The sequence below is a fragment of the Stegodyphus dumicola genome, chromosome 8 (genome assembly GCF_044657685.1).
Source record: "Stegodyphus dumicola isolate Sdum_Otavi_A_Nest chromosome 8, ASM4465768v1".
In the NCBI taxonomy this organism is placed as follows: domain Eukaryota; kingdom Metazoa; phylum Arthropoda; class Arachnida; order Araneae; family Eresidae; genus Stegodyphus; species Stegodyphus dumicola.
The window spans coordinates 89,231,969-89,247,530 of NC_140775.1; the positions used below are offsets into that span (position 1 = coordinate 89,231,969).

Below are 15,562 nucleotides of genomic sequence, written 5' to 3' on the forward strand. Positions count from 1 at the left end.
TCAAGACAGGTTATACCTAAGCCAGTAAGATGCGATGAATTTTAATCATTAAATCACACTTTGCATTTTCTTAACACAGTTGAATAAGGCATTCTTGTCAAAGTTCTAACATTGGTTTTAATTTAGATTAAACTCTCTAATAGTTTTCTATCTCTTTTATTAAAACATTGGGCCTATTTCAGCTAATAAGTCTCAAGAAAGCTCAAGTGAGCGAGTTCTATATTCTGTAATATTTGACAACTTCTTTAATTTTCTGCTTTTATTCTCTTTTAGATTACCTATACGATGCAATTTTTTCTAAATTCCTGCTTTGCATTCTCTAAGATTTCGTTCACAGCTTTGCTCACATTTTAATATATACAACCCTCACAATTGTGATTTATTATCTAATTTTTCTACTTCTTTGGAAAAAAAAAATCATTATGCATTCCAATTATTTTGGTTATTTAGCGCTATAATTTATTCCATTCTTTGAACTGAAGTGAATTAATACTTCATTTCAACTACAATCAGTGGCTTTTTAGGATTTTTAATCCATGTAACTTTATGTTTTTTCCTTTCACATTATTAATTTTTACTACTACATATTTTATATTACAATGGAGGACTTTTCTAATCATCATAATTGGTTTAATCAGTTTAAAATCCATAGTTTACCTAAATTCATTACTTAACACATTTTAAGCTTTGCTAGCATACAGGCAAATATATATTTTTATTTTTTTATTTCAAAACTTTTGTTGCTCTTATGTTATAGAGTTCAAGAAATAACTCCTGTATTTTTTTTAAATTTTATATATATATTTTTTTAGATCAAATTTTCATTTATTTTTTTTTTCATATACAGTCAAAAGTTGTTAATTCGGACACCCATAATCCGGAATGATCTATAATTCGGACCTCAAAGCTACAAACTTTCTGCGCATGCGTCGCTTTGACGCATGCACATAAGACCTTTACGGCTGCAAATATACGTGTGCGTGTGCACAAAATACGTTTACGAATGCGCGTTTAATGTATAACGGACGGTATAAGCTAAGCTAAAATGATCTAAGTCAGTTAATGTTGCAGGTTGCGTTGTTACTTAATCTTCGAATTGGATTCGGCTTATTATTTTTTGCAGACTGTTAGAGCAATTTTATAAAAGTAAGCTTGAACTTTCGATTATTTCAAATAGAATTTCCGATATATATTTACTAATATGTAAAGGATCTACAAAGCGAAAGTATGTTTCGAAGTCCATTAAATAAAAAGTGGAATTGCTGCAAAAAATGGATAAAGGCATATCCTTTGTTTATCTAAACTTTAACGTTTGTTTATCTAAACTTTGTTTATCTTTAACACTGTGGCGCACAATGAATTGGAAGTTGATCTGTCAGCACTATCCTTATCTTCAGGGCAGATGTTTTTATTTTATTTGGCTTATAATTCCTTACTTAATGTAGTATTTCATTTCGATGTACTCCGTCTTTGATATGATTTAAATCAAATTTCTCGTCATTATAATTCGCTTCCGATAGCGAAGAAAGTGACAGAGGTTATTGAAAACGAAAAAATTTCAATTGACAAATTAGTCAGTATTCTCAACACAGCAATTATAGGACTTGAACAGCGGAACTTTGTAACTGAACAAGAAATTATGTCTGCTTATGGAATTAAAGAGAATATATTATCACATAAAAAATGAAGCAACTTCAACAATTTACATTGAAAGAAATGTTTAATAAAGTAAACAAATAAATATTAAGCTTTTTTTTTTTTTTTTTTTTTTTTTTGTAAACTTTGATGCCTTTTAGATCCTATTTGTTCTTTATTTCATAAATTACGATTTCATATTTTTAATTTTATAATTTCTGCATGCCATCTTATCAGATTTAAACTTGTGATCTATAATCTGGAATCGCCGAAGTACTTCTGTTTTACATGTATTTGGACTCAGTCCACTCAAACTGGTAATTTTGAAGTTTTATTGCTTGTTTATGATTTATGTTATATTGCATAAATTGAAAACAAGCAATAAAGCTTGTTTATGATTTATAGTCACTTATTATAAATATGCAATATAGTTTCATGTTTTTAAAATTTGGATACAGTTTTGTTTTTTAAAACACTGGATTCAAAAAATTTGCATAATGTTTTGTTTTTAACTTCACAATCTTCTTGAATTTCTCTTTATTTTTTATATAATTTTACATTTTTTTTTACTGCTTAATTTGGTCTCTAGGAGGTCAGCCTAATAAAAGTACAGATTACTTTTATTGTTTTCCTAAGATTATTTTAAAATTTTAAACTTTAATTTGTGTCTCTGTTGGTTCAGAAACAGGCTGTTTATTTACTTCTTTCATTGCATTCATTGAAATTTCACTTTTGGCTCTGGCATTGAGTATGTGATGAATTTTAAATATTAAGGAATGATGCAAATTTTAATGGTTTGAGAAAAACTGAAAAAGCAACTTTGAACTAATAATTACATAGGTTATACCAAGGGCTTAAGAGCTTATAATTTAGTACAAATACTCACTCTCTCTCATTTCTTCAAGTTCAATATTTTTTAATTCAAATGCCACTTTTTGATCTGTAAGTAACTGCAAATTTTCCACAGCTTCCTGGTACTTACGAACAAGTTCACTATGTTCTTGCCTCAGTTTATTCTGTAACAGAAGAAAATCTTATTTACAGAGAACTGAAATATTTAAAAAATTCTTGTTGAAATTTATAAATACATTTCACTTCTAAATAGATGATTAAAGGCATTCAATGCACATGTGCATCTGTACATACATATACGTGTATGTATACATTATCAATACTACATTAAAACTGTAATTTCTCTGCTTTTTCCCCTTCCATGCATTTCCTAAAATATTTTTGACATTTTGTATTACGTTCTATATTTAAAAACAGAGTTGTGAATTCTTTGCTAAGCATATCAGAGACTTGTATGGATATCAAGAGTTAATTTTTCCCCAAATCAAGCATGTGTTGAGCTTTTATACATGTTTTTCACTAACCAATAATTTTGAAAATTTGTAGTTTAGTGCTGACTATATATAAGAATGAGATACTTGCCATCATGGCTGGATTTATATTTATTACTGTTGACAAACATTTTTAAGTCAACACAGGTGCGTTGATGCAGTAAGCAGACTTACTCTTAAAGAACTACTTCAGTACCCTTTTATGTTTTTTAAATAAAATCGAAGACCAGACATTAGCATATTAGTAATGGTGAAGTGAGAGAAGGAATACAATATGTCCAAGATGAAATTCCTGTTCAAAGAGATTTATTTTCATTTCTGATTTGTCTCCATTGCCTAATATTAAGTTTCGGTTCCCAAATTTGAAATTATTATTGGATGAAGCCTTACATAAAGAGCTAAATAACATCATTAGCCTTATGGTAAGAATCACATGAAAGCAATTAATTTTGAAATGATATAGTTTAAAGAGATTTATTATATGCAATTACTATTTATAGGGTTGAAAGGAGAAATTATCACATTAAAAAGGTAAGTTAAGGAACTATTGCAAATAAAAGTTGAAATTTTGCTTTATACACTTTTTTAATATTAAATATACAGTGGATGGACAAAAATATGGAAACACCTTGTGAAATGCATGTTTGAAAAGAAAGATTGATTTTAATGAAATATATAGGTGGCACTGGCGTTTTTGACTACTGACGCCACCTATACAACTTCGTAAATGTGCTAAACAGTTCACTTGTTGTTGGAGTACTGTTATGTGAGGTTGTCATTGCATTATGTCAGACTTCGAACGTGGGCAAATTGTTGGAGCACGTATGGTAGGTGCTTCCGTAAGCAAGGTAGCCGACGTGTTTAGTGTTTCAAGAGGTACTGTATCGAAGATTTATTCCGCATATTTGAAAAGCGGAAAAACATCATCTGCTAAATCACAACGTGGACGAAAGTGTGTCCTGAGTTATCGTGACAGAGGATCATTAAGGGCAATTGTGACGAAAAATAAGAAGACCACAGCTGCAAAAGTTACTGCTGAAATGAATGTTGTGTTACCGAACCCTGTGAGTACCAAAACAATTAGAAGGGAGCTTCATAAACAGGGAATTGCTGGCCGTGCTGCAATTGAGAAGCCACTCATCAGTGATGCTAATGCCCGTAACAGGAAAAGGTGGTGTTTAAGTCATAAAGCCTGGACTATAGAGCAGTGGAAGCGAGTAATATGGTCTGAAGAGTCTTCCTTCCCATTGTTTCCCACTTCTGGCCGAGTTTACGTCTGGAGAACGCCATCTCAAGCCTATAATACAGACTGCTTGTTGCCAAGAGTGAAACATGGCGGGGGTTCTGTTATGGTTTGGGCAGCCATATCGTAGTTCTCTGCTAGCCCCATGATAACTGTGTCAGGGCACATGACTGCCAAGACTTATGTGAACATTTTGGCCGATCAAGTTCATCCCATGGTACAAACTTTGTTCCCTGATGGTGATGGTGTCTTCCAAGACGACAAAGCCCCTGTTCACACAGCTCACATTGTCCAGGACTGGTTTTCTGAGCACGAGGATGAGTTGTCCCATCTCCCCTGGCCACCACAGTCACCAGACCTGAATATTATCGAACCTTTGTGGTCTACATTGGAACGGAAAGTGTGTTCTCGTTATCCACCGCCAACATCATTATCTGAACTTGCCACCATTTCGCAGGAAGAATGGTATAATATTCCCTTGGCAAACATACAGGAACTGTATTTATCCATTCCGAGAAGACTGCAAGCTGTTTTGGATGCCAATGGGTTTCCTACACCATATTAAGCAAAGAAACATGTTTTTTTAAAGGTGTTTTCATATTTTTGTCCAACCCCTGTATATAATTTTATTTACATACAAAAATAATTCAAGAATATGATAAATTAATTAATAGAGAGGTCAATAATAAACAGCCCACAGAAAAGATTACCAAAGTGCATGCTATCTCGGTTGCGAAGACCTGGCATCATAATAAAATTTTTTGAGGAAAAAATATCTGAGGTGATAAACCAGTGTCTTGAATTACACATATACAAGCTGGAAAAAAATGATTTTCAAAAACCTCTTGAGATAATCTTTCACAAAGACTTAAAAGCCAGAGACTTCTGAAAATATGATTTTGATGTACTTCATTTCTTAACTCCTTTTGTGGCATGACCATCTTTGTGGCATGATCACGAGATTTTTTTTAATCATTCGGTATATACAGTATCAGGTACACTGTGCAAAAAAAAGGGGGGGGACAGTTCAGCAGTTCTGTATCTCCTGTTCTACTGGGCCGACTGACAAAATTCAAATTTCGTTTTTCATGTCTAGAAAGTGTGACTTGGGATATATATTAGATTTATATATAGACATATAATTAAAAAAATTCTTACCACTATTCAGAAATGGTTACTATTCATTAATGGTCTTTCCACTATTCAGGAAATTTACCACAGGTTTCAAAATATTATAGGCTACTTTACATCTGAATTTCAGTATATGCAGTGCTCCAATACCCATTGACTAAATGATTGATGTATAATTGGAGGAAATAATAAGAGGATGTTACCTTTGCTAAGACTTTAAATGAAGTATGAACCTAATAGTAGTTTATTATGAGGATAATTTTTGCATTGTCCAGTAAGCCAACCTATTTCAGATATGGCTAACCTTGGGTACGAAATGATTTTCAAACCAATCACTCATTATTGTTCTTTTACTTGAATGACAGATGACATAGAAAAATCTTTACTCGTTTAAATGACCATGGGCGAATATTGCTTTTTTCAATTATGGGTTACATTTTAACTTTACATTTGTACATTACTGCTGTTTTTGCTCATGCCAAAATGAAATCTTTGAAGCTATTAATTCAGAAGTCAAGCAACAAAAATCAGCGTTATATTTTCAAAATTTTCACAGGACTAGTTTTGATGGATTTGCCACGTGGGAGCATCATAAGGACACATGAGTCTGGGTGGAAGGATGCTTATCATTTTGAGGAATGCATGAAGCACATATGGGATTGCCGCCTGAGTGCTCTACTGAAGCTACCAAGTATGTTAGTGCTGGACAGTTTTTGTGCACATAGAACTGATGCAGTGCAAAAAATGTGCCAGGGAAAAAGACTGATATTGTGGTTATTCCAGGTGGGATGACATTCGTGCTATAGCTACTAGATGTAAAGCTACTAGATGTATGCATTAATCGCCCATTTAAAGCAGCACAGAAAAGAATGTACATGGAATGGATGGCCACTGGAATACATTGACACAGACTGGTCACATCAAGAAGCCCGAAATAACTCGAATCTGTGGATTGATAAAAACTGCCTGGAATGGAATTTCACAATAAGTTGTTGTTAAGAGCTTCAAAAAGTGCGGAATACCAAATATCGTGGGTGGAAGGGAGGATTGTGCAGTGTGGAATGATAAGGAAGAACAGAATACCAGCAGCTTGGAAAGCATCAGTGATGACAGCAGCACAGAAGGCGAGAAAGATTGAAAATCTACATTGTGTTTCCAGACTGAAAAAGTGGGAAGAAGTGCCATGTTATGGTAAGTTATACGCTTCTGTTAGATTACCACTAGATTTTAAAGGATTACTTTTAAATCTTTTTTTCACTTTTACTTTTATGACTTTAAATGACTTTTAAATCAATATTTAGTGCATTGATTGTTGCCAAATGAAGCTATTGTTTAACCCCTTGGGTACGGATTTATTTGAGAAAATCTTTGCATGTGGAATGGATATAATTTTTGGTTGCTTGGAGTAGAATATAAAAGCAGTACATTTTACGTAAGAATTTATTTATTTCTAAAATACTGGTGACATATGTAGTATTAAGATATCTTCAAGTAATTATAATTGCAAAACAAAAATAAGTTAATGACAACAAAATAAAACTAAATGAAATAAATTCAAGCTATAACAAAAAACCAATTACTAATAATTATGCAGAGTGTGATATTTTTCAAAGCAAGTAAGTAAACACAATGCTACTTTGCATTGTTTGCTTTGCCATGTAGTCTCTTTCCTAATATTATGCTTATTATAAACACGGCACCTTTTTCCAGGGTGTTGCTTGGACTTAGTTGACGGAATGTTCTCAGGAAAGTGTGCCCAATTTTTCGCTGCCAAACGAAATGGTGTATCGCTACTTGACGGGCGTCCACGGCGTTTATAATTTGGCAATGACAATTGCTCCAGCAATTCTTCGGCAATAGCTAAATGAAAGGAAGTAATGCCTGCCTTCGTTGTGCAGTTGATTTTAGAATATAAAACATGAGCATTATAAAAGGCCATATCTATTAGATAAAAAAACATCTTCTTATAACCCTTTACAAATTTTCTCATAACTGAGAAGCATGCTAGCAATTGGTCTTGTTTATCAACGCCTCCCATACCTTTATTACACTCAAGCACAGATGACAGTTTTATAATATTTTTGCTATCGCCACCTTCATTTTTTCTCCTTTTGCCTGTGTTTATCAAATCAGCACTTGAATGTTTCGTGCTAAGTGTGTGAATCATCCACTCCTAGGGAAAACAAGTGAATGACGTCTCTCAGACGTCAAATGTACCCAAGAGTTTAATATTTGGTTTGACGTCTTAGACACGTCATCTGCTCCTAGGGGTAAAAAGTGAATGATGTGTCTCAGACGTCAAATGTACCCAAGGGGTTAACGAATAAAACTTTATATAACATACTTAGATCAGTATTATTATTATTTTTTTTTTTTTTTTTTTTGCTATAGAATTAAATTTTGCTAACGGATTTATTCCATCCCATTAAAATGTTATTGGGCATGTGCTGCTATGCACTTAGGCAGGAGGTGAAAAAGCTGCAGGTGGTAGCTCAGATTTCTTTTCCGATATCTGTCAATTGGTACCACATTTCTTAATGCTTGTAATCTAAAAAAAAAAAAAAAAAAAAAAAAAAATTTCTTCTGTAAATTAAGCTTTTAGTGGGCTTGATGAAAATATGCGTACCATTATTTGTGGGAATTTTTGTCTTTTTTGGTGCATCAGAAAAATTGGGTTCGCGTCTTATTCGGCGGTGAGTGATTTTTGTGAACATATAGTAACTAAAAATGAGCCCTTAAATGGTATGGATATAGATCATATCAAGAGTTTTTCACATACAGTGAAAGAAACAGATAAGAAGTAAGATAAAATACACCCGATTTTTATATTGTTATATTTAGTTTTTTCGAAACCTATTTACAAACAGTCTATGTAAGCAGAGTATTAAAAAAAAGAGAGATAATGAATTTAAGACAGATAAATGAAACACTGTTGATGCTTAAGATAGTATGTAGTTATTTAATTTGTTTCTTATTTCAACTATTTGTAATATAAACATGAAAAAATAAATTTATATTTGACAGTGAATTAATAACAAAGATTTGAAGACAGCATTTTAAAAACTTTTTGCAAATTCAATGGAAAAATTGCATGTGAAGGAAACAACAAACATAAAAATTTCTTTTACAAACAAAATAGTCTGAAAAACAGATGGCGCCATATACTATAAAACTGACTAACTAACTAACAAATTTCAGTAGATTGGCAATACCCAGATCTCTTTGCTCCTGATGTGGAGGAACCAGTACCTATTTGCCCTCGAAATCGATTTAGTTCTCGATGAAATATATGCCAATGCTTTGCTAATTTCATATGACACCTTCAATTTTTTATGCATATTCCCTATTCCTAAACTTTGTAAGGAAAAAAATAACTTCTTGAAAAAAGATTGCTGGTAGTCCAGAGGTCCAGATGATTCTGGATACTGATATTGGCTGAATTTCACTTTGTATTATATTACCTTATTATTTAAAATATTTTGTTTTCTCCTTTACTTGAATGATCTAATTGTTTCATCATCTTTATGCCCCAACAACGAGAAAATGAAGTTCCCCAGTACTTCCATGACCTTAGAGTGATGAACATCGCTGTGTGCCTGAGTGTGTTTAGCAGTTATAAAACGGGAAATCTCAATACTTATAGTAAAAGTAAAAATTCAAATTAAGCTAATGTGCAATATCTATAACAGCAATTATATTTACATATTTAAATTATTTTCATATAATAATGAAGTAAGAAACTTAATTTAAAAATAAGTTCCTATTATATCATACTGACATATTTACATACAAAGCTGCTTGAACTGCATGAAACAAGTCTAAATTCTGAATGCAAGTTGTAAGCATAGTGCATTTTACATTCATAGAATAAAACAGTAACAAATATTCATAACAACAGAGCCAATAACATTAAAAACTTGAGATTCCATTCAATAAGGTGACACAACATTCTGACATAATTTACGCACAGTTAAAATTTGAAATAAAATGCTCCAGTTCAACATATCAAATATGAAATTGTAAGGCACAAATGATATCTTCCTCTGATATCACATTTGATAGATTGAGCCCATAGAGGGAAGCTGAAGTGCATGATATAAGATATGGTGGGAGCATAGAGGTCAATGAAGAAAAGTTTATGATGTTTAAACTAATTAATTATACAAATTTATCTAATAAAGTTGTTAAAATACAGTAATTTATAGGCAGATACAAAAAGTCCCATCATTCAGAAGGTTAACTCTCACTGACAAAACTTAGCAGTAAGTGACTTACAGGAGCATAATTCTGCCAGAATGAAATTATAGTCAGGCTACAGATAGTATATAAATATTGCTACTTGAAGAGATATTTAACTCTCTGAGTGAAACAGATTTTTGGATCTGCTCATGAAGACCTATATTTAAACAGCTTCTGTAAGCTAATTTCATATAGTTACCTATTTTAATTTTTATTTTCATAGATTTCCACTCTTTAAGATGATATTTACATTATTAAAGAGAGTATGAAAGCAAAATATTTAAAATTATATTCTAATATATACCAAGTGACAAAAAATCAAAAAGGAACTAATGCCATTCAGACTTTACCACTGAGAATTCTTTTGTTATTTCTGATATTGTGTCAACAGGTAAAACTATGGCCTTGGAAGTTATAATGAGGAGTTACTAGAAGAAAATCAGTTGAGCACTAAATAATTAGAAGAGTTTAACAAGTCTTCAGAGGAAAAGTGAGGAAGAGAAGATAATTCTACTTCTCTGATCTGTGAAATTTGTCCAAAATGTAGAAATGTCCAAAATTTAATGCGATGATATCCTTCTGATGAAGCAATAGCAAACCACAACCCAAGCATTTTCAGTGACAATTTTTTGTCTTACTTTTAATATACTTAAAAATGTAGGAGGAGAGATTTGGAAAATTCTTTTACGAGACTGAGCTGCAGTAAATCTCAGAAAGGGTTGAATAGTGTTAAGAGACAAAGGGGAAAAAAAAAAAAAACCCTGAAAAATAGTTATTGATGTTTCCCAAGGAAAGGAACTTCATCCGAACAATGGCATCTCTTCCTTTTCCCTTTCTACTTATAGTGTCAACTCTCTTTTAACTAGATACAATAAAATTAAATTAAATTAAATTTACATTTATGTTAAATATTTACAGCTGTATTTATCCTTTTTGTTTTAAGTATAATGAATTTCACTTTTTTCCTTTTGTTTGTTTGTGCACATCCCAACATAATTTAATTCCTATGAGAAAAACTTCCCTTTATGAACATTTCAGATGACAGACAGCTTTTAAAAATGAATTACATTCGTGAACCAAGATATCAAACTCTCCGAAAGGCCTATATATATGTATATATATATATAAATTGCAAAGTCAATTTCCAATATGCCAAGGAAGGATTAACTTGGCCTTATCTTACAAAAAGGGGGGATTATGGGAAAGAAATTATTATCATCATAAACTATTAGAATGAAATAAAATTTCTATAGGGTATACAAAATGAAGAAGAAATCCATGAGATATTAGCAGTAATGATAGATGATGTAAGAGTTTTTAGAACTGTTTCTTATCCACAACAATACAATATGTAATTGTATATAATCTAGACTACATAAAAATAATTAAATCATCTGTTAAAAATAAATTGCTAAATCATGAAAGTAAATTATGTGTACAGCAATAAATTTTCTATTTCTCATCAGCTCCTATCAAAATACAAGACACTCATGGGAATGCTCGCACCATACTGTTTTCTACTTTCTTCGGCTCCTGAAAACATGCTATGTTTTTTCGGTAAATACTGTTTTATAGCATTTTATTTTGAAGCTAAGTGTGGTCCGGTTGTGATATCATATCACACTTTATGTTTCTGAGACTATTTGACAAACTTATGCATGTTTGCATTTTTATGTGTCTACGTGACTCGTCATGCTTTGGCTTCTGTTTTTGAATTACTATTTCTACTATATAAAAGGTCTGAAATGATCATCAAACTGTAAGTATGTTTGATTTCTACATTATTCTACTATTTTCAAAAGGGTACTGATTTGACAATATCTTTACAAATTTGTCAAGAAATTCAGACAGAGCCAGTTCAGTCAACTGCTATATTAGCAGATAGACGAACAATTTTAAGTTCTTTAGAAACTGTATTAGATTCAAGTAGAATCACAAATATTTCAAAAGGAAAAATTATTTCTATGGCATATCAAATTTATGATTTATTGGTTACACAAACTTTTGATAATGCCATCCTTAAGGGAAGGCTTGAAGAGCAAACAAAAATGTTATCAAATCTTTAGCCACTTTCATTTGCAGCAGTGCAGAAATTAATACAGAAAATACGAGATAGTCTATAAGCAGAAATAGGTCCAAAGAATAAACAGTTCTACTCTATCCAAAAAAGGAAAGACTTCCAAGGAGGTCAAAAACAAAATTGTAAACTCAATTAATCCCACCCAATTACACGTTGGTGTTAGAAGACTAAGAAAAATTAATAAAGGAGGTGTTCTAATAGAATATTCCCAGGCCTCTGAAGGTGCATTCAGACGTGGGCATAAAGTCATAAGGGCATAAAATACGGGAGACCTGTTCACACCTGCGAGAACGAGGTGTAAGTTGTGGCCAAATGAGAGAAGCTAAATTTACGCATGCGTGGAATGTCTACAACTTTCCCGCGCTGTTCTCCCGCTCAATTGATTTCCCGCGTTCGCTCTGCTTGTTCTTTTTGTTGTGTCATGGCTTTTTCAGCTCGCCACAAAGTTTTACTGGCTCAAGAGAATGATCTTTTATCTGCCCTTTTCATTAGCCAAGAGGCAACAGAAGAAGGTAAAAAACGAAAAAGGACAAAATGGTCGAGAGATATTTTTTTGAAAGACCAATACTTGGTTGGCACATATATTTCTGTGCAAAGCAGTATGGAATATTTCTGCATTGTACTGTAGTACTCTCTATACTATAAACATGCACATATGCATATTTATATATATAAAACATTCTTCAATTTTTATATATAATTTCTCTTAGGAGAAATATGATATTCTAAATATGCCTAATTAAAAAAAATCTTGAGAATAACTAACAGATAGCCTGTATATAATATTTTTCCATTTTGCAGGTGTGAAAGCAGTTAAGCTAAAAACAGTACTTACCATACATTATTATTATTTTTTTTAAATTTTCAATCAAAAGGAACATGTTTCTATGACAGTGAAACATGTGTGCTTAGCACTCCTTATTCACTGTCCCTGTCGATCACTATAGTAGTTTGCTGCACTACCAGTATCAATTATCACTAGTACTATTGTAGTATCCCACAACTGGTCACAATGACCACCAACCACAACTAGTACAATACTAGGAAACGTTCATCCAACAATGTATTTTATGCTCAATCATTAAATACATTTTGCTGTGTTGCCAGCTGTTTGTATACACCTATTTCTAATAATATGCATGTATAAGCCGCATCCCTGAATTTAATTTTAACATATGCTGTCATTTCTATTTACGACCAAATCTCAAAAGTAATTTCACATTGACCAATTTTAGGTACCCAAGTCTTCAAATACATCAAAATTATAAATATTCATACCTTATCCAGGAATTTCTACCAGAGAAATAGCATGAATTTAATGATCAGAATTCCATTCAAATGATAGTAATAAATGTGGATAACAATAATAAATACTATTCATTAAATTATAGTCCATGTTACGAATTATGTGTGCTATTCAGTTTCATTAAAAGTAAATTCCTTTCATGGAGAACGTAATTAAAAAATCTGATGTGTACACCACATGACTTCCTTGTACGGAATATTAAATTATACGCATTTTTTCTTGAATTTCATTTAAATTGATTGGACTGAATTAAATCTACGTCAACAGCGCATAAACCACAATAGAATAAATGCTCTCTTTAAAATTTACTATATTCGTTTAATATAACGACACTCTGAATGCACAAAATTTATATCATTTGAAGAATTATCATTGCCACATGTTCTATTCAAATACTCTAATAAAGCTAAAATGATGTATGAAAGAAATTAAGCAAACAAAACAGAAAAGAAACAGTTTTTCACAGACGATTTAGTATTTCTCATTCAATTAATTCAGCTCTCACTTCGCAACAAGGCAAAAATACATAAAAACTCAAAATATCTGCATTAAAAATTACGAAGTAAATCTTAAACACTTATTTCCTTGAAAAAATTCCAGAAAGGATTAAGCATGATTTAATTCGCAATAATAAATGAAGGTGTTATTTTTGTGTTGCGAAGCTTAGTCTCTCTAGATTGGCAACAAATCTACAATTCTGCTGTTTCAAATGTAAACAAATATGTCCGTCATGTTATTTAAAACTTAACCGCACTTAAACAGCTTTTAAATTGTTGATAATTGTACAAATATTGCTTCCAGAATTACAAAAGGCATAAAAACCTTAACCAGAAGATAAAAACAACATAATTCAATCACTTTTAAAGCAAAAAATGTACAATTTACAAACATATAAGAGTAAAGATACTGAGATCACTGAGCCGGGTAACAGAGTGGATATATATATATATATAAATATATTTATATATGTTTGGTGCGTCCGATTGCAACCAAAATACGAGGTGTGCATCTACATGTTATAGCAGTCCTATATACAAAATTTCAACGTTCTGAGGCTACTCGTTTTTGAGTTATGCGAGATACGTACGTACAGACGCCAAGAAAAATTCTCTTCAGAATTATTTTTAAAGCAGTTTTATAATTTTTTTGGAGGAAAGGTGTCTTTTATTCTGTCCTTACGCACAGATATCACGCAAAAACATCGTTAAATTGCATTCGATAGCGGTCAAAATGGATATTTTCGTTTAAATATGTTGCCTGAAACTTTTCACGATTACAATACTTCCTTTTTACTTCGTACAAGGAAGTAAAAACAGAACAGAACTTCAATAGGAGACAAAACTGTCTAGACTCTTGACTGCTTTAAGGATATTTCACTACATTTTTTCCTTCTTGGAATTCATAAGAGCATTTTCTCAAAAGATTAATCTTTTATTACTTATACAAAGCTTACACCATTGAATTGACTATTGTGACTATTCTTAAATAAGTGAAAATATTTTTTTCTTTTTTCATTAAAATAATATTTTTCCTGTTAAAAAAAACAGCATATTCTTGATATTGATTTGATGTTTTAGTAAAATTAATTCATGAAGTTTGTTTGAAAAGAAAATCAGCATTTAAAGCAAATAGCAATACAATATTTCCAGCCTTTTCAATAAATTTATTCTTAAATACAAAAACAATTAAACAGGAAAAAAAATTATAGTAATAATTTTTAAAAAAAGTATAGACCGAAAGAAAGCAATAATAATAATTTACACAAAAAATAAAATTTTTGCAATCATGCATTTTTAAAAAAAATTTCACAATAAAATGAAAAATATTGGATGGGATCAATCATCTACATGATCATACACAGTGTGCATAATCCTGAGCTTAACTTTCGCTTTACGAGTTTCATCCATATTTTTTAATATAAACCGAAAAACTCATTAAAAAATGCATTAAAAACTCGTTAAAAAATGCATGTCATCATCGTTGATTTCTTGCGAGATCAACTCTTTATTTCGTTTAGATACGATTACAAATCATTATTTCATTCGGATACGATTACAACTCATCCGGATACGATGTGTTCCATATTAAAAAAAAACGCTGCCTTCGATGTGACAGCAAAATCGTCTAAAGAAAGCCATTTCATTTTAGCTTCACTCTGATTGGTTGACGCTTATCCCAAACTTGGCGTAAAGTTAAAAACTTTGAACCCTATGCCCATGAGCCCTAAACCAGATTCTGTGACGTAGCAGAGACTGGTTGCCTTGGCAACGGAGCTCGGCTTTAACCACTTATGGCCCTAACGCCCTCGTCTGAACGGGGCCTGATATTGAAGCCTTGGAAACAGAGGTTAAAACAAATGATTTGCTTAGAAATTATATGGCAATTCAACGTCCTGTTAAAAAAGATCCAAAAATTATTATTTATGATGTAGATTCTGATCTTTCTCGAGATGATCTTAAGAATATGACTAGAGACCAAAATATGGTCTTTGAAAATGGTGGTTTTGACTTAAAATTTTCGATAACAGGTAGAAATACCAAAGTACATTGGGTGGCCAGTAAAGATGCTAAGAAATATAGAGAACT

The 15,562-nt window shown here is 31.7% G+C and overlaps 1 protein-coding gene across 2 annotated transcripts in view; it reads right to left on the reverse strand.

The window, feature by feature from the left end:
* Positions 1 to 15,562, reverse strand: part of LOC118192388 (uncharacterized) — a 166,753-nt gene that overhangs the window by 57,523 nt on the left and 93,668 nt on the right. For both annotated transcript variants that reach the window (XM_085822103.1, XM_085822102.1), the window contains exon 12: positions 2,522 to 2,651. In XM_085822103.1, the coding sequence (XP_085678229.1) occupies positions 2,522 to 2,651 (130 nt within the window). The remainder of the gene's footprint in view (positions 1 to 2,521; positions 2,652 to 15,562) is intronic.